The 25,194-nt window shown below is 46.4% G+C and overlaps 1 protein-coding gene across 2 annotated transcripts in view; it reads left to right on the top strand.

Moving 5' to 3' along the window:
- Positions 1 to 5,530: 5,530 nt before the first annotated feature.
- The window catches only part of IPPK (inositol-pentakisphosphate 2-kinase), a 50,765-nt gene continuing 31,101 nt past the window's right edge, over positions 5,531 to 25,194 (top strand). Inside the window, exons 1-7 of one of the 2 annotated variants that reach the window (XM_081263548.1) lie at positions 5,531 to 5,785; positions 10,873 to 10,965; positions 15,059 to 15,106; positions 16,524 to 16,619; positions 19,775 to 19,841; positions 21,191 to 21,312; positions 22,438 to 22,527. In XM_081263548.1, coding sequence (XP_081119674.1) covers positions 16,581 to 16,619; positions 19,775 to 19,841; positions 21,191 to 21,312; positions 22,438 to 22,527 — 318 coding nt within the window. In that variant the 5' untranslated portion in view covers positions 5,531 to 5,785; positions 10,873 to 10,965; positions 15,059 to 15,106; positions 16,524 to 16,580. The remainder of the gene's footprint in view (positions 5,786 to 10,872; positions 10,966 to 15,058; positions 15,107 to 16,523; positions 16,620 to 19,774; positions 19,842 to 21,190; positions 21,313 to 22,437; positions 22,528 to 25,194) is intronic. The other variant, XM_081263547.1, reaches the window with a different exon arrangement.

Raw genomic sequence — 25,194 nt, 5'->3', positions numbered from 1 at the left:
ACACACACAACAAACAAACAAAAAACAACTTAAATGCAAAAACAAAAGTTCTACATGCTAATGGGATACTCCTTTACTTTTGAAGGATAATTTTGCTGCATACAGATTTTTCTGGTTTTTTTTTTTTCATTTTTTTATTTCTTTGGTGTGTACATAATTTTTGTAGATAGCTGAGGCCACCTTGGATCACCGGGAGGTGCCATTGTGCATGGCCATTCAACTGACAGCTACCACTGCTACCCCAGCACACAGCCAAGTGGCCATACTAGCTCTGCATGATGAGCAAGTAGGGAAGGAATTGGCCAGCTATGCAGCTCCCTTGATTGTGTGGTTGTCCTTGCAGCAACCGCTGATTTAGCCATTGCTGCTCCACTGTTAACACTAATAAGAGCTGGAGCTGATAACACTAAAGGGAACTGTGCTTTGCCTTTTCACGATTTCTATCCAAGTTGAGCAAAACAAACGAAAAAACCCTCAGCTGACTGGTAACATCATTAGCAACTACTAAGGGAGTATCCTGAACAAGAGGACCAACAACAGTGGTGATTGGCATGTCTTGCGGATAAGTGGCTGCCAGAATCTTTGCTTCTGTCAACTATGAATGGAGGGTTCTGTCTCGCTCTCCCTGTGTAGCTTTCCCCACCCAAAAAACACCACACCCCTTGTTTGTGTCCTCTATTCTTTCATCACCTTTTCTTCCTCTCATTTCTATTGCTCACCATTTCAGTTTCAGTGTTAAATTTGTGTTGCACAGCAGATATCCACAGAGACTCCTGACTAAATTTGGAGGGTGGAAGTTGTAATGAAAACCAGATTGAGAAATGAGCATATAGTAAAGATAGTTAACACTTTTAGGCTATTTGTTCTAGAAATTTTGAGGTAAGAAAATAACTAAAGACAGATAACAGCTGAGAAGATTTTCAGGATAGTTGAGTCTTTTTAGAGGAAGACAGCAAGGGCAGTTGAAAGGGAGTGAATACCCCAAAGGATGGGATAATTGGTTTTAATGTAAAGCAAAGAGAGTCAGACTAGATCTGAAAAGGGACTCTTGAGCATTGTGGAAGGCACCAGTTAAAGGAAGGCACCAGTGACCAGTGTCAGGGAGAGATGCTGACAAGCCCAGAAGTCTCTAACCACACCGGTGGCATCTATCTAGAGTTCAGTGGGTCGGTCGTCCACAGAGAATGTAGGAGCAGAGAGGACTGGAGCCAGTGTTGAAGGAGAGCTCCTAAAAAGAGATGAGAGCTAATGAGGGAGAAGGAAGAGAGGATAAGATGGGTGGGAATACTCAGGGAGAGAGTGGTGAGACCCAGTAGCAAGTCAGGTTGGACATGCAAGGATAGGAGTAGGAGAATCAGATGCAGATGTTTCCTGGGACTGTTTGCAGACAAGTGTAAAAGAAAGGATGTGAAAGGACATCTGAAAGGTTGTAGGGAGCCATGGATAGTTTCACAAAGTATCCATAGCCTGTGGCCAAAGAGTTGTGAGCATGGGCTGCTAGGTAGAATATGTAGATTTGGTATAGTCTGTCTTATGCAAATATCACTGTATGTTATGGACAGTGAATATGGAGGACAAGAATGGATTGCACACAAGAGCACTAATGAATCAGCCACATGATTCACAGATGGCAGCTCAAAGAATGGCAGATGGGGAATATATAACTGTTCTTCATGACGCAGTAGAGCAGGAAAACAAGGAAAATGATTAGCTGGGCACAGGAGAAAAGGTGGTCTACTGGGTAAGAAAAATGAAAAAGAGCAGAGCATAGAACTAAGCAGCTAAAAGAGGGGGGATGTTGGGAAGATCAAGGTGGGCACTGCTCCAAAGAAAGTACATCAGGGACCAAGAAGGGGGAGAGCATGGAGAGTACCACTAAACTTGCTTCTCATGTTTTTAACCTTTTGGTAAAGTTGTGTCTTCCAGGTTATAGCAGTTCATGGTCAAACTGATATTTATGCATGGTTTCCCTTTAGCGGGAAGAATCAGGTCCTATAGGCCATGAGAACAGTCAGTGGGAGATTTTTAATGCCTCCACAGGGACCCATAGGGTCAATGCCTGTTGTCAGCTGTAAATAGTAATATTTAATGTAATAGATGAAGATAGAGACCTTCTTCCTGACTCCTTAAGATTAAGGAGAGGGGCTGGGTTGTGGCTCAGTGGTAGAGCGCTTGCCTAGGCACTGTGTTCAATTCTCAACACCACATATAAATAAATTAATTAAATAAAGGTACATCAACAACTAAAAAAACGTTAAATTAAAAAAAAAAAAGATTAAGGAGAGCTGGAGTAGTGGTGCAGGCCTGTCACCCCAAGAGCCTGAGGTAGGAGCATTGCAAGTTAAAGGCCAGCCTTGGCAACTTAGTGGGACCCCTTCTCAAAATAAAAGGGCTGGGGATATAGCTCAGTGGTGAAGCCTCCAGTAAGGAGTGGGGGGAAGAAAGGGAGAGATTAAAGAGGATAAAAATCTCTTAAGGGGGAAATGAGATTAGAATACAAAGGGCCTGACCCAACCCAAAAGGTTTTTCTGTTTTTCTCCTTTGTTTTCAAAGGTTGTTTTTGTAGTTGGCCAAAGCAACCTGGGACCAATAAGAGCAGGCACCACTTGACTGACAGTCCCCACTGTTGCCCCTGGGGATAGCTACATGGCCTCACCAGTTCTGTGGACAAGGTGTAGGTAGGGTAGGAACAGGATCAGGGCACCACTTAGGCCACCTTTGCAGCCCCTGTGCCCATCGTGGCTTTCACTGTTTCTACGGAAACCTACTGCTCAGCAGCTGCTGCGCTGGAGGTCATTTCTCTTGCTGCTGTCACTCCAGAAGCCTTGGTCCAGCCTCTGTGGCTGTCATCATGGCTGTGGCAACTGCCACTTCAGCTGCAGCCAGTTTAGAGGCATACATGGCACATGGCTGCCATCTTCCCTTTGAACTTGCTGGGAATTTCTCTTCCCCAAACATGAGAGCTGAGTACAGATGGACTTCATACACGTGTAGATCACCATGGTTAGCATTATGGTGCAGATAGTCTGTGGTCACCAGTTGACTGTGCCTGCAGGAGCCACCCTTTTGTCTATATAAGCTGTATTCCTGTCCTCAGGGTGCCAGTCTGATGGCTATAATTCTGAGATCAGAGTGCCAGCATGGTTGGGTTCTGATGAGGGCTGCCTTCTTGCTGGGTACTAATCGCCTCACAGGGGTTCCACCTTCATGACTTTGCAAAAAGTCCACCTCTAAAACCATCACATTGTTGTTTGCCCTTCTGCATAAGAATTTCTGGGGGACCTAAAATTCAGTTCATACACTTCTTATGTAGGAATCCTATCTAATAGTACACATTCAGTCTTTGCTTCCAATATCCACCTGAGGAGGTGATCCAGTATACTCTTGTTCCTGGTTTGGGAGTAAAAAGAATCCAGCTTACACTGTCTTAAGCAAAAGATGGAATTCATTGGCTCAGAAGCTTTAAAGCAATCTGGTCAACAAAGTACTTGCTATTTCCCAGCTGTTTCCTGTTGATTCACCTATGCTGCCTGGGACACTACTGGCAGCATAAGCTAATGAGGCTGTTCTGTCAGCCAGCTGAAAGTGCTTCTCCCCCTCAGGTCAGTGTAAGCCACAGGAGTGAGCTTCACAGGATCCTGTGTATCACCTCCCTGTACCTCCTGAACCAACCCCTTTATGTAATTTCCAGGGAATGTAATTCCTGGTTGCCTGTGTCAAAGTCACAAGCCCAGACTTGAGAATAGGAATTAAGCCCAGGTAAGTCAGACTACCTAAACTGAATAGAGGAACGGTGCTTCCCATACAAAGCCTGTGTCGGTGTTATGCAAAGGAGGGGATGTGGGGCAAAGGCATCAAAACAAAACAAAACAAAAAAACAAACAAAAACACCCAAACCAAAAAACTGATGTCCCCCATTCCTATGGCTCATACTTTGTGATAAACACTCCTCCTTGGGTGGGGGCGGGGGAGATAAAGATTTAGAATGTTTCCAGCACCACAAAGGTTTCCTCAAGCAAATATTTTAAGACTTAATGTGGTATTGATATGTAGTATGATTCTGACTCCAGCTCTTCTTTCAAGTTTAGGGTCTCCTGGCCTTGTAGGTGTGGGAAGTCAGGCCTTGGTGAACTTTAATGTCTTCTCACTGTTCTGTGCTTGTTCCCTCCACCCCTTGGGGTCTGTTTACCTCCAGGAGTGGCTATTACTACCATTTCTGAAACTTTCCTGCAGAGGATTCTAAACAGCCTCCCACCTGGCCTCCCCTTTATCCCAAGCTAGAGGAAAAAGAGATGCTTGAAGCTGTTAGATCATTTTCCTGATCTTCTAGCGTCATTTCGCTGTTATTCCCAAAGCCTGGCAGGTTCCCAGAGAGGCTCTCAGTAAGCCATTCTCAAGACTAGGTCTGACGGCCCTACCTTTATGAATCACATATCTGCATTACGCTCGATTTTCTTCATATACGTCAACCAAAGCAACCTTTAACATTGGAGCAAACCTAATGTAGATCTGAGAATCCCGTTACTATCCACTAAGCTTTAAAAAGAGTTGCAAAAAATGTAAAACACCATCACTCTTCTTTATTTTCGAGATATTAAGTTTATCTACTAATTACATGTAATACGCTCGTTTTTAAATTTAAAAATACGGCTAAACATTTGAGGGGAGTACTGGGGAATTAACCCAGGGGCGCTTTACCACGTATTACATTTTCCCCCTTTTGAGACAGGGTCCCATTAAGTTGCGTAGGCTGTCCTCGAACTTGGGATCCTCCTGCCCCACCTTCCCAAGTCAATGGAACTAGAGGCGTGCGCGACCACGCCGGTCACACTTCTTGTTTTAATTTAAAATACCGAAAGCTGTAACCCATATCAGCAAAAGCCTCTGGCCCCTCAATCACTGCTCGGAGCATCAAGTGATCCTGAGACTGAGGACACGTGAGCCTCACAGCGGCTCTACGAGGCGGTGACATTCTCTCCTCCGCCCTAGGGAATAAGCCTAGGGCCGCTTTCCTCCGCCTCACCTCTGTCCCTGGAGGCCCGCGGGCAAAAAGCGCCACCAGGGAAGCGGGGCGGGGTGTCTCTCGCTTTGCCGTGCCATGTTTTCCTGCGTGGAAAACGAGGACGACAACGTTTTTACCTCACGGGACCAACGGATGCTCTGCGTCTGGTAATCCCGTGAGGGTGCAATGGGTCATATTCCATTCTACAGAAGCGAAAAATGAGGCTCAGAGACGCCAAGCACCTTGCTGGGGTCCCACCGTCAAGCGGTCTCGAGCCCCAAGACGCCAAACGCTGAGACAAGACACTGCCGAGGGGTCCCGGGGCGCCGAGCAGCCGCCGGTCATTTTAGCTAGCCTCACGTCCGGCGCTCGGGCCGGAAACCTCCCTTCCGGTTCCCAAGACCGCGCTTCGGAAGTGAGTCACTCTGCCAATACCTAAGATGGCCGTTGGCTCATTCACTGCTGCGGTCAAAGAGGTGAAGTGGGCGGGATCCCGGAAGTTGCCCGGCTTGGTCATGGCAGTCACCGGGGGCGTGGCTTCCGGCGGCCCGCGCCTACGAGTAGCCGCGGAGGAGTCGACCACAGGCGGCGGCTGACAGGCGCTCCTCCCCAGACTTCGGCCACTGGAGCCGGGCGAGGTGGGTGGCCCCCAGCTCGCGTCCTCACGTCCCGGACTGCGAGGCTCCAGGGCCGCGCCGGGGCATGGAAGAAGGGAAGATGGACGAGAATGAATGGAGGTACCACGGAGAAGGGAACAAGAGCCTGGTGGTGGCCCACGCGCAGGTGAGCGGCAGTCCGGCGGCGCGGTTCAGGGCCTTACCCGAGGGCCCGGGTTTTCGGGGCATCCCCATATCCGCTAGCATCTCCCCAGTTTGGGTCCTTCATCCCTCTAGCAACTTTTCAGTTCATTCCCGCGTACCCACCAGCACCCTCCCTAGTTCGGTCTCCAGTCATCCCCCAGACCCCGTGTCGGTCCCTCATCCCTCTGGATCCCGTCCCCGCTTGGTCCCCGGTCCTGCCTCCAGTGCCACTACCGCCGTTGGGCCCCCGTCCCTTTCAGTTTCCCCCTCTTCTCGGTCCCCCATATCCCAAGTATCTCCTAGTCCCCGGCGTGGGTTCTGAGTCCTCCCCCACCACGCCCGTGTGCTGGCCTCTGGGTGTAGGCCAAGTCGGGACCAGGCCTGGGCAGCACAGGGGGGAAGTGCCTAGGATGCTGTCGCTCTAGGCACGGAGGGAATTCAGCTTCATGAAACGAAGGTACTGCTGTTCTCCCTGCTGCTGTTAATAACGGGGTACTGCCTACAGGTTCGCCTCCGGAGTCTTTTAGAATTTAAAGTTTCCTGATTCAGTGAGTTTCAGAAACTGCAGTGAAGACTTTCAAGGAGGTGGATACAGGAAGAGAAGCCTATGGATTTGTGGCCCAGAATTCTTTGACATCTTCTTTGGTACAACCTGGCAGGAATGTGGTGGGTAGGAGGGAGAAAGATGCCAGGTAGGGAAGATTTAGATTAGCGGGACTTAGAAGCACAGGAAGCTGGGACCATTCCCAGTTTTGCCACCGTATGGGGAGGCTCAGTGCCTGCATTTGTAAAGTGGAACTAGGAATAGAATTTGCTTTTTGGCATTTCGGGAAAGATCAATTGAGAGGGAGCCAGACAAGTTATGCCTTGCCAGTGATACCTATCAGCCCCTTGGTCAGGTGAAGCAAGCAGAACTCAGAGCAGTTAAGGTCCTGCTCCATTACAGCAGCTGTTCAGGAATGGTGCAGGTTCTGGAGTAGGCACCTGGCCCATGATTCCATCCTTGTATTTTGTTACCCATTAGCATAATTGGGGAATTAAAGAACTGAGACCACAGGTTCTACTTATGACCTTTAGGTGAGTTAATAATGGACAAGGCTAACCTAAAGCTTCCCCTTCTAATGGAAGCTGATGTATTAAGTTTCAAAAGTAGTGGTAGATGAAGGAGCAAGTTCTAGACTTGGAGCAAAAGCACACCCAGGGTAGAAGAACAGAGGCTTCTGTGCAAGTTACCTCTGACACTTGGATCTCTGTCCATTGTCCCCAACAGGCACATGTCCACCCCCCCTTCCCTAAGGAGGCATTTTCAAGGTAGCCCAGCTCCTGCCTTTTTGCACAACTCCATTCGTCATGGTTGTGTTTTTTTTTTTTTTTTTTTTTTTTTTTACTTTTACCTTTTTAACTTACCTTCAGCCATTAGGCTGTCCTGGACCCATGCTTTCATGCTTTATTTAATTATCATCATCATCATTATTTATCATCATTTTTGCAGTGCTGGGGATGGAACCCAGGGCTTTGAGCATGCTAGGCAAATGCTTAATCACTGAGGTACACCCTAGCCTTAATTTTATTTTATTTATTTATTTCCTAGCCCTTAATTTTAAATCTAAATTTTCTCTCTATGCGCCTTCCTCTTTGGTGAAGAGAGTTTCAGCTCTTCACTTGAAATTGAAGCTTATCAACACAAACCATCTCATAAGAAAATGTTTCCCATGGAGTTAAGGTGGATGATGTTTGCATCTAATGTAGGTAAACTGAATTTGTGCTGTGTTGAGAAGCCTGGAGAAGCCTTTGTGCTTGGCCTGGTTCTCGAGCCTGGCTGCCAGCTCATCCCTGCTGGCATGCTCAGGCTTTGGGCTGAGAAGAGAGTGAACCCTGGAAGGCAACTTTTCAGGGCCTGTTGTGCCCAAGGAGTGTGTACATGAGTGGTTAGAAAGAAGGTGGGTGAGTGAGAACTGGAGGACTCCCATTCCTGTGAGCACTTAGGCACAAGCACTGCTCTTATTTCTATCTGGGCATAGGTGCATCTGCTTCTCTGCTCAGCTCTCCAGATCAGTATCATCCAATCCAAGAGAGATGGAGGCCTTCACCAAGTCTTTCCAGATAGAGGTTCACTGTCTCTGAGAGGGCACTGACCTTATAAAATCCCATCATTCCTCCCTCTGCAGCACAAGAGCATGATGCACAGTGCAGGTGCAGTCAGTCATCTGAGGCCTGACCTGCAAGAGCTGAGGGTCTAGGTGGGGACATCTGCACTGTCATTGGGCAGCAATAGAAGGAGTACAGTGATGCTTCTTCTGCCATATGCAAGTGTAAAATGAGAGGAAGAGTTCTGTGGTATGCAGGACTTGGGGCCTGGGATTGAGGAACTCAGTGTGGACTGCTGGAGGTGGTGGGGCATGTTCAGGGTGGGCAGGAAAGTGAATGCAGGCCAGCCCATAGAGAGGAGTTGTAACAGCATTCCTGACAGGTGGTAGTCATCTTCCCCATAGCCCCTTCCTTCAGAGGCAGCCCAGTGGCCCAGATGGTTCCAGTGTTGCCTGTCAGGACATGTTCTTTCTTGTTTGGGACAGTTGTGTAGATATCCCTTTCCCAGATACAGCACCTGACTGTCCTCTGCTCATCCGGTATGGACCATCTGACGTGCATGCCTCCTGTTAGTCGCCTGGACACTGTCCCCCATTGGTGTCTGGAGCCCTAGGCATGGACCTCTCTAACTTGATGAGGCTAGCTTTGAACTCATGATCCTCCTGGACCCTGAGGGGGCTTCTTGAGCAGGGCATGTTGCATCTGGACATATACTTACCTTGTTGCTGCCTGAGTGCATGGCACTTGAGCTAGCAGCCATATCATAGGTCATCAAAACCTGTGACTATCCTCCATGCTACTGGGCTGGACTTTTGTCCCCAGGTCTCTGCACTTGCTCCTTCACTTTGACCTTATTGGTTTTGAATTACGGCTTGTCCTGTGAAGGTCATTTTATGTCTGGTTTATCCTTCCACCTGTAAGGTATCCAGGGCACTTGGCCTCTGGGTCATTCAGGCCTTGGTATGCAGGGGAAGACAGTGTGCACTTGTCATGACACCAAGCTGTCATGTTTTCCTTCTTGTTGACAAAGGTAACCTGAGGATTTTGCTCTCCATTGACCTGCCAACAAAGAACATTTATCAAACTTGTGTAGAGAACTGTTCATTTCCAGTCATTCCGGTTTTGTAGCCTTTCTCAGATTCTGAGGAGAGCTTCACATCATTTCTGCAAATTGGTTGGTGCTTGTGGTGTTTGTCTGGGCTTTGCAGGTGTGAAGGTCAAGCAGTCAGGGGTGGGGGGCCATCTCATTGTTTCTCTTCTCATCTTCTGTTTTAGGGTATCTGGTTTTCAGATTTTTTACTTTCAATATAGCAGTATTTTATATATATATATATATATATATGTATATATATAATGTAAACAATTTAAATGGCTATTTTACAGAGACTGCATTAGGTAAATTATGCTGTATTCCATGTAATTTGGGTAAATGTTTACAATGTTAAAAGGAAAAAGGTTACAAAAGATGTATAGTGTGGTGTGGTTTTAAGTATATATGTGGGAGGAAATACATCACAATGTTACAGGTAGTTACCACTTTGTGACCATATCAAGATTTATTTTTACCTCCTTTCCTTTTTTTTTTTTTAAGTGGGGTTTCACTATGTTGCCCATGATGGGCTAGAATGCCTTGACACAAGCAGTCCTACCTAAGTCTCTTTTGAGTGGCTGGAGCTATAGGTATGCATAACACTACACCCAACTCCTTATTAATTTTTAAAAATATATTCTACATTTTCTACAATGAATACGCATTGTAATCAAGAAAAGGGGCTGGGAGTGTAGCTCAGTGGTAGAATGTACATTTAGCTTGCTTGAGGTCCTGGGTTTGAATCCCTACCATTTAAAAAAAAAAAATCAGGAAAAAGGATTTCTAAATGTTTTATAGTCTTTGATCTAATTTCTGTTCAAGTTTTTTTTTTCTTTGAATACCAGGTATTGAGCCAATAGGTGCTTAACTACTGAGCTACATCCCCGGCTCTTTTTATTTATATATGTATTTTTGAGACAGGGCCTTGCCTAGTTGCCTGGGACCTCTCTGACTTGATGAGGCTAGCTTTGAACTCATGATCCTCCTGCGTCAGCTTCCCAAGCTGCTGGGATTATAGGTGTGCGCCACAGTGCCCAGCTTTGTTCATGTATTCTTGTATTCTTGAAAAGGAGATAATTAGAAATGAAAATAAAGATTTTTGTACTAAAAGATATCCATTACGGAATTATTTATTGTAGCTTAGGTGGAAAGCAGTTGTTCAGTGCTATAGGAATGTTGTTAATCACACTTTTTCTGGAGATGCTGGAAGCCCATAAGTGTTGATATTCTTTGTTTTTTCGCAACCATATGGCATATCCCTAAGCTCTGGGCTCTTGTTGAAGTAGTCAACGTTTTCTTGCCACTAGCGTCTTTAAAAAAAAAAAAAAAAAAACCTCTGCATTTAAGGTTTTCATTGGCGTTCTTATAGGCTGCTGTTGCTGATATGACTTCTTTCTGTCTGTCTTTCTGTCTTTCTTTCTTCGTCTTTCTCCCTCCCTCCCTCCCTTCCTTCCTTCCTTCCTTCCTTCCCTTTCTTTCTGTCTTGTACTGGGGATTGAAGTCAGGGGCACTAGACTGAGCCACATCCCCAGCCCTATTTTGTATTTTATTTAGAGACGGGGTCTCACTGAGTCGTGTAGGGCTTTGCTTTTGCTGACACTGGTTTTGAACTCTGGATCTTCCTGCCTCAGCCTCCCTAGCCACTGTGATTTCAGGTGTGTGCCACCGTGCCCAGTAATATGGCTTCTTTCTTGGTGAGGTTTGTTCTTTTCTTGTTCCACTCTAGCTTATTGCTGAGCTCTGCATGTGACCCCACTTTATACCTTAATTTATATTTTTTATTGCATGGTTAGGATTTTTTTTTTTTTTTTTTAATTCTCTTTGGTGGTTTTTAGCACTGTGCCTCACTAGTATGTGAAGGTGTTCATCTGTCTGGTTTTACGTCTTCCCAGGTGACATGGCCACTTTTTCCTCCTCTTTGGTCAGAACTCAGTTGGAGATGGAGCTCCCCAGTGACTTTCTTTTGAGAGCTGCAACACAGGAAGGTGAGGGAGGCCTTGCTGCATCTAGAGAGCAAGGCTGCACTTGACTGGGACTGCTTCATGGCTATTGTGCAGCTCAGGCAGGCAGTCCCAGGGCCCCCATACTTGCTGTGCTTCTTCGGTTATGTGCTGCCATGAGTCGTGCCTTCTCTTCACACGTGTTCAGATTTGCCATCCTTTAGGTATCACCAGGCTGTCCCAGTTTGTCCCTTCAGTTCTTCCCGTTTTCTCAGTTATATCATCAGTGTGGCACGTTCTTTTTTTTTTTTTTTTTTTTGTGGGTTAGTACCTCCCCTGTGGTTTACACCTGCATCCTCTTCAGTCCATTAAGGATGACCGAGAGGTCAAGCTGGAGCTGAAAGAGCTTGGGAAGGAGATATCTTGCCCAGGTTGGACAAGGTTCCTGTGTCAGCTTCCTGGCTTTCCTGCATGCCTGCAGAACAGTGGGCTCCCTCCCAATATTACAGCTTTGCAGGCACCTTCCTTTGCCACAGCTTCATTCTCTGTTGGTTTGCTTTATGGTTTTTCTCTGAGGTTGAGTTCACCCTGAGGCTGAATTGTACCAGTGGGAGCACCTAGTGGAGCCCAGCCCTGGCAGCCCTGCTTCTTGGACTGCTGAGTCCTGGGGGCCCTGGGGATGTGTTTCTGGTTGTATTGCAGAAGTCAGTGACTTGGCATCTTCTGCTCCTGGTGATTGGCAGACCTGGGTGGTGTTGTCTGATGGAACAGAGCAAGGCAGGATGAAGAAGGGCTGTAGGGGGCCCACCCCACTAGATGCACTTTTGGGTCCACCATGGTTCCTGCCTAGGAGTCATCTGTACCGATTGGGAAAAGCTGGCAAAGTGCTGTTTCTGGCCACATTCTGAGGGGTGACACCTATGCTATTGTGTTTTTCTGTCTCCCTTTGAAAGTAGCCTAATCTCAGCTTCCCGGGGTCTTTCAGGTCACCTTCCTAGGTTATCTCATCACTATGATGGAATAACCAACTTGTGAAAGGACAGGGGACTTTGGTATGATTGACTTAGAGGGTGACTCCCATCCCACACCTTAAGAGTGCCTTGTAGGTGATGAGACAGCCTTTTCCTGTTCATCTTTATGGAAGGTCTCTCCATAACAGGGGACCATATACCTTGTTATGGTTTAGATCTTAAGTGTTCCCCAAAGACCTATGTGTTGAAGGCCTGGACCCCAGCCTGTGGTGGTATTACAAGGTGGTAGAACCTTTAGAACCTTACGCTACTCTAGTCTAGTAGAAGGAAGCTAGATTGTTGGGGACAGTATTCCCTATGCAGGGGATATTGGGCCCTCCATCTCTTTCTGTGGTTTTCTGTTTTCTGACTGCTATGAAGTGAACAGCTTTATTCTACCATGTGCTGCCTCCACAATGTGCTACCTTTTCAGACCTGAATGCCCTTGAACTGAATTACCACAGACCAAAACCTCTGAACCTATGAGTCAAAATAAATCTTTTCCTCTTTTTAAGTTGATTTCCTGAGGAACTTTGTCATAGTGAAGAAGGCTGACTGGCAAATATTCTCTGTCTTCACACTGGCAGGTGTTTATTTTAATGTATTGGTTCACTGTAGGCTTTTTAAAAATAATTTATTGTGGTAAGAAAACAACATGATATCTACTTTTCTATTTAATGTTTAAGAGTAGAATATAATGTCATTAATAGGTATGCTTTATATAGCAGATCTCTAGAATTTATCTTGCTTGACTAAAACTTTATGTCCATTTATTAGTAATGCCACGTTTCCCCCTCACTTCTCTATTCTCTAATAACCACCAGTGATTCTACTCTACAGATCCATGAATTTTTCTGTATTAGAGATCTTCATAGCTGAGTAATCATGCAGTGTTTGTCCTTCTGTTTGTCTTAGCACAGTATCCTCAAGTTTCATCCATGTTGTATCACACTGCAGAAGTTCTCTATTTTTTTTAGGGTGAATAATATTTTATGATGTGCATATTTGTTGTATGCATTTTCTTTTATCCACTCATCCTCCATGGATGTTTAGCTTGTTTACACGTCTTCATCACTATGACTAGTGTTATAATGAACATGAGAGTACAAATATCTCTTCCAGATCCTGATTTCCATTCGTTGGGATAGACAACAGAGTCTGGTTTCAGAGGTTCAGTCCATGGTTGGCTGAATTCACTGCTTTTGGCCTGAGGTGAAGCTGATCATCATGGCAGTAAGACATGTTGGAGGAAATTTGTTTTCACCTTATGGTAACCATGAAGAGGAGGGAGAGTGAGCTCTCTGTGGCCTTTCATTTTTATTTATTACTAATCATTATTTCTTCCCTCTTCGGAAAATATATAGTATTAGAAGGAAGAAAGTAAAAATCACTCCATATTTCCCACCTAGATACTAGCTTTTATTATACTTTGGTGCACTTCCTTCCAGTCTTTACCCAGTTTTATGCCTTTTTTGGGTAGTTAGAAATCTGTCAATTTTCAGTTCTGGATTCCTCCAGGTGAGGGTGCCTCTGGTATCATTCTGTTAATGAGAACTGATATCGGGTTGATTTTTTTTTTTTTTTCACCTAATTTCTGCCATCAGCCTGCATGAGTGTCACCAGGCTCTGTCACCACCTGCCTAATGGCCTCTACCTGGCATAGCCAGGGGATCTCCCACCTCCAGCTGGTCCCCCCTGCTCAGGCCTCTTGTGAGGGTCAGTTGGCAGTGGCTGTGCGGGATAGGCTAGTTGAGTGTGTTTGAGTGTTGGTATTGATCAAGATTGGCATTTTAAGCTGATTCTGCAGTTTCCTTGGGGATGTTGATCAGGTTTCTGGTGACATTTTTTGGATGAAAAATGGGTAGGTGGAGAGAGAGAGCTTAGTTACCTTGAAATGGACACATCACTACATTCAGACTTCGTTGGTGTCGGTTCTGGCTCTTTGAGAGGAAGGGAATGACCTCTAACAGGGAGGCGGAGCCATGGTGCATGGATGGGGTGGCCGAGGACACACTGGGGTGGCTCCAGAAGGGGTGCTGGCAGGCCTCTTTGCTGCCAGGGGCTAGCTCTCCAGCCAGTGCACACGCCCCACCCCCAAACTGGCAACTCAGCAGCCACAGGGATCCTGACAGTTGGAAGGACATGTAGGGTTCCTTTGGGGTTCGGGCCGCCATCCAAGCCCTGTTTCACCCTGCATGACCTTGATCTTGGGGATCCAGCCTTGATCTCTGGGCTTCCCTCCAGGCTGAAGCTGGGCCACTTTATGTGTATGTATTAATGCAAAGGAAGTTTATAATTTCCATTTGTAAATAAACAGAAAAGACTAGCTTTTCCTGCCTTTACCAGGAACATATTGATCAGAAACTTTGGAAATCTGAATCTGTATTAATAGGCAGGTGTTGCCAGGTATGATGAGGCATGGGTGTAATCACAGTGACTATGAAGTTGAGGCAGGAGGATGACAAGTTTGAGGCCAGCCTTATCAGTGCTGAGGTTATGAATTTCATTTAATTGTCATAAAGTAACAAAATCTCATTACCATTCCCTTCTGGAACCTTCCTTGGGGGCATTTCCACCTACCTGAGGAGTGGACACCAGGGGTTGATCTTGCCTGTTTTTTTAAATTCATATAGGTAGGATTATTTGTAGATAGGTGTATATGTATATATATAGAGAGAATTTTTATGAAAGTGGGCTGATGCTTTGTATGTAGCAGTATATGATGACTGCATGTCTGTCTTTAAATACTGACACCTTATTTTCTTGTAAATGACTGCATGGTATTCCATAGTTTGTGGTGTGTCCCCACTATTGGTGAGCAATTAGATTGTTTATACTTGGAATTATAAACTGCTTTTATACAAAGTAGCTAAAAATCACTTGAACTCCTTTAGTTATTTCCATAAGGTAAATAAGTAGGAATGGACAGGCTTGGTCAAAGGCAGTTTTTCCTGGCTTCCCTGCTACCCACATGCCCTGGAAGTGGCTTCACTCTAATGTCCCTTCTCTGGGTCCTTCCTGGCAGCCTCAGTCCCGGGACCTCCTTGCTTTCTGGCCCCTTCTCAGCTACTGACTCCTGTGCCTGGGTGTCAGGCGGGTACTAATCAGACTGTTTTATTTTCCAACAGCGTTGTGTAGTGCTGCGTTTCCTAAAGTTTCCTCCAAATAGGAAGAAGGTAAGATTGGTGGGTGGGCCACCCTGTCATTCCAACTGTTATTTAAGAAGAATTGGGGGCCAGGTGCAGTGGTGCATGCCTGTAATCCCAGCACTTCAGAGGCTGAGGCAGGAGGATAAGTGCCCTTGGGTTCAATCCCTGATACAAAAAAAAAAAAAAAAAAAAAGACTTGGATTTTTCCTTGCTGCAGAAACATTAATGCTTTTTGCAGAAATTTTAAACACAGCAGAAGCATCCAGTGGAATGTCGAAAGGGGTGGGCGCTCATTCCTGATATGAGAACTGCCAGGCCCCAGCACTTTGACCCATGTTTCACCATGTGTCACCATGACGGGGTCTGTGTATTGTTGAGCAGGACCTGCCCTGGCCTGGCCTCTGTGTCCTGCTTGAGGGCCCTGTTTGGGGTGAGGAACCTAGGACCAGGTCTCAGCTTTGCATTGCCTAGTCCCTTGGTACCCTTGCCCCAGTTTACCCATCTGTGGTTAATTGTGTCTGTGAGCACAGTACTGACACTTGGTGGGCAGTCTGTGTTGAAGTGGCTCTGGGCAAGGTCTGGTGGATAATTAAGCTTCTTTTGACCGAGTCTTCCCAATACAGTGTCATAGACCCCCAGAAAACTTCTGCTGCCCCGTGCTCAGCTGTCTAACTACCGGTATATGTGAGTCTCAGGTGTTCACAGGTGCTTACTACACAGTGGAGACTCCTGTGTCCATGGCCCTTTCTTTGCTTCCAGCACATCCTCTGAGGGAGAGGCTGAGACACTCATCTGGCTTGTTCTACCCATGAGGCCCCCTGGGTGGGTCTGATCCTTCTGTGAGGGTGGGTACCCCACAGTGTGGCAGGTGGAGTGCTTTTGAGGTGGCGCTAGCCATGTCAAATGTGTAGGATTGATGTGTCGCCATCTCACTAGGGCAGTGGGTTGAGTGTCTGTGGGCAGAGGTCATAGAAAGCTGGGGCCCATTGGTGGGTGGAGGTGGCAGCACACACAGGTGCCTCACAGGGTTGGTTTCACAGGGGAGGAAGGAACTGGAGTGTTATTGGCAGATGGGGCTGCAGTGAGAGTGGAGTGGAATGAGCAGCCGAAGCGCCCAGAGGGGCCCCAGCGTCCCGGGCTCCTTGCCTCAGCTGCTGAAGAGAAATGACCCAAAGGATTCTGTTTCAGTAGATGTGTCCCAGAGGTGGCTCCATCCTCTCTTCTGTCTGTCCCCTGTCCATTGACTGCACTGCCCAAAGCCACCTGAGGCAGCACATTCTAGTCGGCGTTTTCTCCACATGTTTTGCAGCACAACAGGTGGCTAAAGACTGTGGCCTGGATGCAGCCATTGTGACAGGGTCTTGGGGATTTTGGTGTCCCCCCAACTTTGGTGGGTTCTTCCCAGAGGTCCATCTCGAGGCCATCTTAAACTTGTCTCTTACAGACCTCAGAAGAGATATTTCAGCACCTACAGAACATAGTGGACTTTGGCAAAAATGTCATGAAAGAATTTTTGGGGGAGAACTATGTTCACTGTGGGGTAAGTGACTTTTGTTCATGTCTTAATCCATGGGTGGGTTCTGTGTGAACAATAATAGCATCTCGATTTTCCTTTGGAACTTGGTGCTTTTGAAAACCCCATATAGTCAGAGTCTCCAGGCGCTTTTCCTTCCTGTGCTGTGAGGCAGCTCAGCAGATGCTGAGGACCATGAGGTTCAGAGAGAAGCCTGCTACCTCCCCTGGCCCTCCTGCTTGGTGAGGGCTTTTGAATGAGTGTCGGCCTGTCCTTAAGCTCAAAGGGACAACTTCCAGTAGGTTAAGAAGCAAAGGGAGCCCCTTCCCTGTCCCTGGCTGGGGCTGCCTGTCCTCGTGGAGAGCACATGGTGTGAGGTTGGAGGCTAGTCCTGCTCTCCACACCCACCAAGGGCTACAGTTGCTCAGTATAATTTTAAAACCTGGGTCTAGAGGAACAGCTGTGAGAACCCTTAGCACTGCTGTGTGTGCGGGAGCCGCCCGCTGCTTACCTAAGGTCAGTGGGGACAGGACACAAACTGACCCACCTGTCTGACCTGTACTGTCCTCTGAGCAGAGCCTCAGGCCTGGGCCCATGAAAGCACCCTCAGTTCTGCCTTAGCTGTTGCCAGGAGGCTTGCCTTCTGTGGCCTGTTTCCCACACTGTGGTCTTGTTGGTCATCTGGAGGTCATGGGTGCTGCTTTAGGAAGAGCCGTGAGGTTCTTCCACACTGTGCCCCTTGGATGGTGTCTGTGCCGACCATTCTCCTGGAGGAGAGAATGTTTGCAGAAGTGCTGGAAGTGCTGCTGCCCATACTCTGGCTCCTGTGCTGAGTGGGAGTGTTTCTGGTCCTGTGGGTTTCAGATCTCTTTCTGGGAGGGTGGAGGACATGGGCAGCAATGGTGTTTACTGGCTGGGATAATTGGATGTGGGGGTGCAAGGGATGGTGACCTGTGGGGTGGTGGTAGGGACTCCTTTGAGGTAGGGGACAGGGTCAGAGTTGTCTGCAGCAGTGGCTCTGGGTTTGGTTCTGTTTGTCTTTGATGTGCAAGGTCATAGTAGAGTAATTTGCAGTGATGGCAGCTCAGCCCACAAGGTCACCTGCTATGTATCGCCTCCACATTAAGACACCTGCCAGAGTCAGCTTGCTTTTCCTCAGGTGAGCAGGTGCTGGCAGGATGCTTGCAGTGTGGGCCTGATCAGCTTCTCCAGGCAGACATGTGTTCCCCAGGTGACAGCATCATTAAGGCTGCAGGGCCACACCGGCCCCAGTAGCAAGGGTGGATGTGTCAGCAAGTTAGGTGAGTGAAGCCCTTGAGAGGACATTTGCATCTTGTTTGCCCTGAGAGGAGACATAACAGCCCCTGTGCCGAGGCTGTGGGAGACAGTGACCACCACAGCCTGACCCCAGGAACCTGGAGAGCTTAAGGAACTCCCCTCAGTCCTCCAGCCACTGCTCTTAAGTACTGTAGAAGTCTGCAATTTTACAAGTTCTGCCTCTGTTCTTTTTTTATCTTTTGTAGTTGTAGATGGACAGAATGCTTTTGAATATTTTTATGTGGTACTAAGGATTGAACCCTGCGCCTAATATGTTCTAGGCAAGTGCTGTGCCACTGAGCTACAGCCTCAGCCTCTCCACCTCTCTTCTGACCAGATCTACATGAGGTTGGATGCTACTGGGGTGGCCTTGACTCCCTGTTTGATCCTCGGCATGCCGATGTGTTGGCCAGATTGGGATATGTCCTTCTGAGCAGTATCCCTTTGTCCCTTCAAGGATGGTACCACATCTGGAGGTCCTCACTCTGTGTCAGTGGCATGTCTCCAAGAGGGGCATTCTGTGGATGTTAACTTTGGCTCTTTGCAGGCTAGTGCCACACACAGGGACTGCTTGTCACTGGGCTCATGTGGTTGGTTGGATGGCAATGCTATGTAACTTCAAAGGGGCTGCCTACTATAGACATTTTATCTTGACTTAAAACATAGACATCCACATCATAAAGTCAATAATTTAATGTTGTATAGAAGGAACCCAGGTCAGCTCTTCACTGGGTGGCTGTGGATTCATTTGGGTGGGAGGCAGAGGGTGGCCTAGAGGGTCTCTGTGTGTCTGGCCCGAGACCTGGGTGCTTGCTGTGTCTCCCCTGGTGTGCTTGGTGGTGTGGGACTAAGATGCTTCCGGGATGGAGGATCATCATGCAGTTCTTATCATCATTGTTACACAGCTTAGAGACAGGCACCTGTGCTTTTGTAATTGTGATTTCTTTAAAGCAGAATAAGAACTGGGACTTTAGTGAGACAACCCAGGTTTTGAGTTTTCACACTTTTGTGTTTCCCACTGTTTTACCTTACCTGATTCAGCACTTGGTATTTTAGTACCTCACCTGTTGTCAGCTTATATCAAGTGTAGGTAATGAAATCACAGGTGAAACTGGCCCAGCAGGCTGGGGAACTGATGTTTGGGCCAGGGCATGCTAGGCCTGAATGGAGAAGCTGGTCTCCTCATGGGCAGGATCCCAGCGTTTTTGTTATAGGCAGTCTCCTGTGTCCCTTTGGGACAATTCAGCCACCCTGAAAACACAAAAGGAAAGATGGTGAGCAGTGAGGCCTCAGCTGAATCCCTTTCACCTGGAATCTAGTTTCACTCAGCAGAGAAGCAGCTGAGTGGAGAGAAGTGCTGGGCAGCAGCTCCGTGGGTCCCCTGTGGCTGTGAGTCCCCTGATGTGCAGGCGTCTCCCCTGACACTGATCATCAGACTGGCGCTGCTGCTTAGGTGGAAGCATGAAATGCTCAGGTTGTGTGAGGGCTCTGCAAGGGTCTTCCTTGTGGCCTGAGAACTGCTGCAGGCTCTGTTCTGTGTCTGCAGATGCTGTGAGGATTGGGGACTGCAGGAGGGGCTCTGTGGTGGGAGACTGGTGGTGTGAATGGCCACTGGCCACTCTGAGAGCCAGCCACCCTTAGTACACTGAAACGTTGGCATCTCTGTTTAACCTGGATTGGTTCTGGAAATAGACCAGCTTTATCACCAAGACCTATAATGAGTTTAAGCTGTAAATTTTTTTTTATTGTGATAGAATGGTTCATTTCACATTGTGTGTATGTTAACCCTGTTTAGATGCACTGCTATTCTGTGGCATCAGCTATCTTGTCATTGTGCAATTGCTCTGTTTTATTTATTCTTACAGGAAGTTGTTCAGCTGCCTTTAGAATTTGTGAAACAACTGTGTTTAAAGATACAGTCTGAAAGACCAGGTAAGGATGTCCTAGTTTAGGAATATTGTTTGTGATTTAAAAAATATCACTTCAGAAGTGTTTGACATGATCCTCTGGCAGCAGTTCTTTTTCCAGAAACTTCATCATCTCCACACATGCTTACCCTGGCCCCATGCCTATCTTTCTTGCACTTGCTGGTGGCCTTATGGGCAAGACCCAAATTAAAGCTTTTTTCCCCCATAGTCACTGTCAAAGACATAAAGTTCATGTGAAAAGCATGGAAATATCTCTTCCTAGAGCACAGCCAACCAGTGAGAGGACGGAATTGGCCACCATAGAATTCCTTCCTGATTTGATTTGGAAAATGGAAGCCAGTAGTGCTCTGGGCCTGGGGTCTGGCTGTGGCAGGGAGGAGCAGGCTTTGTGCTGGAGGGGAGCCTGAGGTGGTTGTTGGCACAGGACAGTGTCTGGGTTCCCAGTCTTCATCTCCACCAAGGTGGATAGAGGCTGGTTCCAGGGTTTTGCCTCCAGTTGCTTGTGCTGCTCAGCATTCCTACTTCATGTTATAATCATAGTTGAGGCTTTATTGCACAGTGGTAAGAACTGCTGTCCCTCATAGCAACCACTTGGAATGAGGCTTGCTATATGAAAGAAAGGACGCCTACCCCAGGGGCCTGGAGTCCTGTGCTCTTTGGCTCTATCCACACCAGCTTCCAGCAGAGTCCTGTGAGGCAGAATGGGAGCACCATGTGTTGGGAAGGGCCCAGGCTTGAGAGGAAGAGGGGCTGCAGACTCCTTCCTCTCTGAGTTCCTGGGCTTAGGGAGCCATGGAATTAGGGGGCCACTCCCAAGGAGAACCTTGCTTCTAACAGTTGCACGTTTAGGGTCCTTCAAAGCCATTCTTAGGGTTGGTAATTGGCTAGAAGGACCCCAGGTCTCACTGGTTATGGTTATGGTTTATTACAGTGAAAGGATAAAGACAAAATCAACCAAGGTAAGAGTACAGAGACAGGTTGGAGAAAGTTCCACAGAGCACATGGGCAGCACCTATTCTCTTCGTGAGGATGTGTTAGTGCCCCATGTGATGCCACTGGGAAAGCTCACAGCCTCAGTGTCCAAGGCCCTTACTGAGGTTCAGAGGCATGAGCCCCTCCAGACCTGAAAACATGTGGCCCAAGGCCTGCCATGAACCACTTTGTTACTGTCATGCATCCCAGAGCACCCAGGTAAAGTTGAGCTTCTCGCTGGGCTCTAAGTGACTTTGGAGCCAGCATGATGGTGGACTTGTTTTGGGTGAGGTTGACCCTCCCCCATAGGATTCTTTTCAGTGCCTTGAGGTTAACTGTCTCTCCTGCTGACCTTCAGATGTCACTCTTGCTGTTTTCCAGAGTCTCGTTGTGACAAGGACCTGGACACTCTCAGTGGTTACGCTATGTGCCTTCCCAACTTAACCAGACTTCAAACCTACCGCTTTGCAGAGCACCGACCAATTCTGTGTGTAGAGATCAAGGTGAACTCAGGGAGAAGACTGATTGGGCAAGGGGAATATTGGTCTCAGACTGTGAGGCCATGAGGTGTCTGCCTCAAGTACGTGTATGGCCCCTCAGCAGGAACTTGGTCTGCTTCTCTGTCCTTCCAGAGCCACTTACTACATTCCACATCTCCCCCAGTGAGAATGCCAGTCTTGGATCCCTCCTGCAGCTCCCAGAGCCCAGGTTTAGGCTCCTTCCTGGGTGTTGACAATACCCTGGACTGGGGCAAGCCCACGTCGAGGTTCACCAGGGGAAAGCAGGTCAGGTCATCCTACACACATCATTTCCAGGGATGCCCTTTAGACTGGACACTGTCTAGCTCCAGAACATTTTCATCACTTCACCTGCACAGGAAGGACTTTCCCACAGGCACAGTGGCTGGTGTGTCATGATTAGGAATCCTGAACTTTTAGTGGGGGGAGGACAGTAGATGCTGGAGAATGGCCAGGGCCCCCTTGCTTTACCGTCCGTGTTGAGAGTGGCTGCCTAAGCCTCCCAGGAAGTTTTTTTTATAACATCTGTCTATTACCTCTCTCCATCCTTCCTACTTCTGAGGCAGTGATCTCTGGGTCATGCCCTTGGCCTGAGCACTTGATCCTCAGCCAAATTCTCTAGCACCCAACTCTGAGCACAGGCCTTCTGTGTTGCTTGTGCTCAGAGGACACAGGTTTTAGAAGGCAGCTGGATTCCCTGATGTTCTGGAAGCTACCAACTATCAGTTGGACGCCTTTAGGCCACGGACTGGTGTCAGCAGGAACAATGGTTATGCTCCTTGGAGCTGGGAGTTTGGGTCCATCTCTACACCTTCTCATCTGCATTCCATAAAGAAAGCACAAAGCTGCTCTGTGTTGTGCTCTTGTTCAGCCAGTACACAGCCAATGTTCCCTGTGGGAATGCTAGTCTTGGGTCCTCTGGAGACCAAGAGAAATTTGTATGATGTGACAGGGAAGTGTTGATCCCTCTGGAAGCTGAAAGTGAAAACGGCTTCTGGGGCCGTTTCCACCTGACCCCCATTGCTCTCGATCATCTTAGTGACTTGTATGTTTAGAGCTGTGTGAATTCTCCCTATATATTATTTTCTTCCTTATTTGCTTATTTTACAGCCAAAATGTGGGTTTATTCCTTTCTCCAGCTATGTTACCCATGAGATGAAGCACAAGGTGTGTCGCTACTGCATGCACCAGCACCTCAAGGTGAGAAGAACTGATTACCAGGTTGCAGGAGGGCTGCATGCAGGGTGTCTGAGCTTCCCGAGGAGGCCACCCTGAGGTTTCAGAAGAGTTAAGGAAAATGTGAATATTTCCTGTTGACTTTTCTTTTTAATATTTATTTTGTAGTTGTAATTGGACACAATGCCTTTATTTTATTATTTTTATGAGGTGCTGAGTATTGAACCCAGGGCCTCGAACCTGCTAGGCGAGCGTTCTACCGCTGAGCTGCAACCCCAGCTCCTATTGACTTTTCATTTCATAAGTTCAAGTTTCTTTCTTTCTTTTTTTTTTTTTTTTTTTTAGAGAGAGTGAGAGAGAGAGAGAGAGGATTTTTACTATTTATTTTTTTTTTAGTTCTCGGCGGACACAACATCTTTGTTGGTATGTGGTGCTGCGGATCGAATGCATGCCAGGCGAGCGCGCTACCGCTTGAGCCACATCCCCAGCCCCAAGTTCAAGTTTCTTAGGATATAGTTCACAACCATTAATATTCCTCTTAACTATTTAATTTAGTGGGTTTTACTCTTTCACAAGGTTGTGCAATGGATACTTTTTTTTTTTTTTTTTTTAAAGAGAGAGTGAGAGAGGAGAGAGAGAGAGAGAGAGAGAGAGAATTTTTAATATTTATTTTTTAGTTCTCGGCGGACACAACATCTTTGTTGGTATGTGGTGCTGAGGATCGAACCCGGGCCGCACGCATGCCAGGCGAGTGCGCTACCGCTTGAGCCACATCCCCAGCCCCTACAGTGGATACTCCAGAACATTTTCATCATCTCAAGAAGAAACCCTGTCTGTTAGCAGTCACTTTCCATCCCCCACTCTTGCAAGCTTCCACCAACCACCAGTCTGCTCTGTCTCTGTGGATTTCTCTAGTCTGGAATTTCACAATGGACTAATAATAGTAATATGCCTTCTGTGATTAGATTTTTTTTCATGTTGCATTAATTTTTTGAAGTTGATCCATGTTGACGCATGTCAGTACTACTTTCCTTTTCTGGCTTCCTTATAACAATATTCCATACGGTATTCCATTGTGAATGTACCATGTTTAGTTTATTCATCTATCTACTAAATAGAATTCCAACATGTGGATCATTTTTCACCTTTGACTATTATGAATAGTGCTGCTATGAACATTTGAGTACATGTACTTCTTTGAGACCCTGTTTTTTAATTCTCTTAGTAGATTCCTATGAATTGAATTTTTGAGTGTTAAGGTAATCCTGTGCTTAACGTTTTGAGGAAACACCAAACTATTTTTCATAGCAGCTGGACCTTTTGTATTCCTACCAGCAATGTGCAAGGGTTTTGATTTCTCCTTGCCAGTACTTGTTATTGTCTGTTTCTGTGGTTATATCTATCCTAGAAGGCATGAGTTGGTATCCGTTTGCATTTCCTTAATATTAGTGGTGTTGACCATCTTTTCATGTGCTTATTAGCCATTTTATATCTTCTTTGGAGAAATGTCTATTCAATTTCTTGGCCTATTTCTGAAATAGTTTTTTTTTTGTTGTTTTTTTAATGTATTCTAGATATTAATACCTCATGAGATATCGGATTTGCAGATATTTTATCTAATTTTCTGTTACTTGCCTTTTTTCCCTGTGATTAATGTTTTCTGATGCACAGAAGTTTTTAATTTTGATGAAGTCCAGTGTGTTGTTTCTTTCATTATCTGTGTGTTTGATGTCATATCCAAGAAATCATTGCCAAATTCAGTGTTATGAAGCTTTTCTCCTGTATCGTCGTCTTCTAACAGTCTTGGGTCTTACGATGAAATCTTTGATATCTCTCTCTCTCTCTCTCTCTCTCTCTCTCTCTCTCTCTCTCTCACACACACACACACACACACACACACACACACACATTCTCTCTCTTGCTGTCTTCAGTACAGGGGATTGAACCCAAGGGTGCTTAACTACTGAGCCACATCCCTTTTTATTTTTTGAGATGGGGTCTCACTAAGTTGCTTAGGGCCTTGCTAAAGTGCTGAGGCTGATCTCAAACTTATGATCCTTTTGCCTCACCCTTCTCAGCTGTCGTTGAAAATAAATATACATATATATTTCTCAATTAACATATTTTTTATATTTAATTAATTTTGTTTATTTAATTTCTTTTATGTGGTGCTGGGGAACAAACCCAGTGCCTCACATGTACCAGGCAAGTGCTCTATCATTGAGCCACAACCCCAGTCTGGTCTTTGATATTTTTTGAGTGGTTTACGGTTAAGTGTTCAACTTAAGACTTTTACGTATAGGTAGCTGATTTTCCCAGCACCTGTCAAAAGACTGTCCATTCATCCAAATAATTGTCCTGCCACCCTTTTTGAAGACCTTTTGGCCATATAGGTGAAGGTTTATTTCTGGGCTCTCTTCTCTGTTTTTCATTGGTCTGCATGTCTGTCATTATGCCAGTATTATACTATTTTGTTATTGTAGCTTTGTAATATATTTGAAATTGAGAAGTGTGGTGCTTCTAGCTTCTTTTTCAAGATTGTTTTGGCTACATGGGCCTTCTTACTCTTACATAAAATTTGAGAATCGGTTTTTCATTTCTGAAAAAAAAATGCTGTTGGAATTTGACAGAAATTGCATAAAACAAGATCATTTGGATAGGATTATTGTCTTAACAGTATTGGCTCACAAT

The sequence above is a fragment of the Spermophilus citellus genome (assembly GCF_964194105.1).
Source record: "Spermophilus citellus genome assembly, chromosome: 12".
In the NCBI taxonomy this organism is placed as follows: Eukaryota; Metazoa; Chordata; class Mammalia; order Rodentia; family Sciuridae; genus Spermophilus; species Spermophilus citellus.
This window is presented reverse-complemented; position numbering and strand designations above follow the sequence as displayed.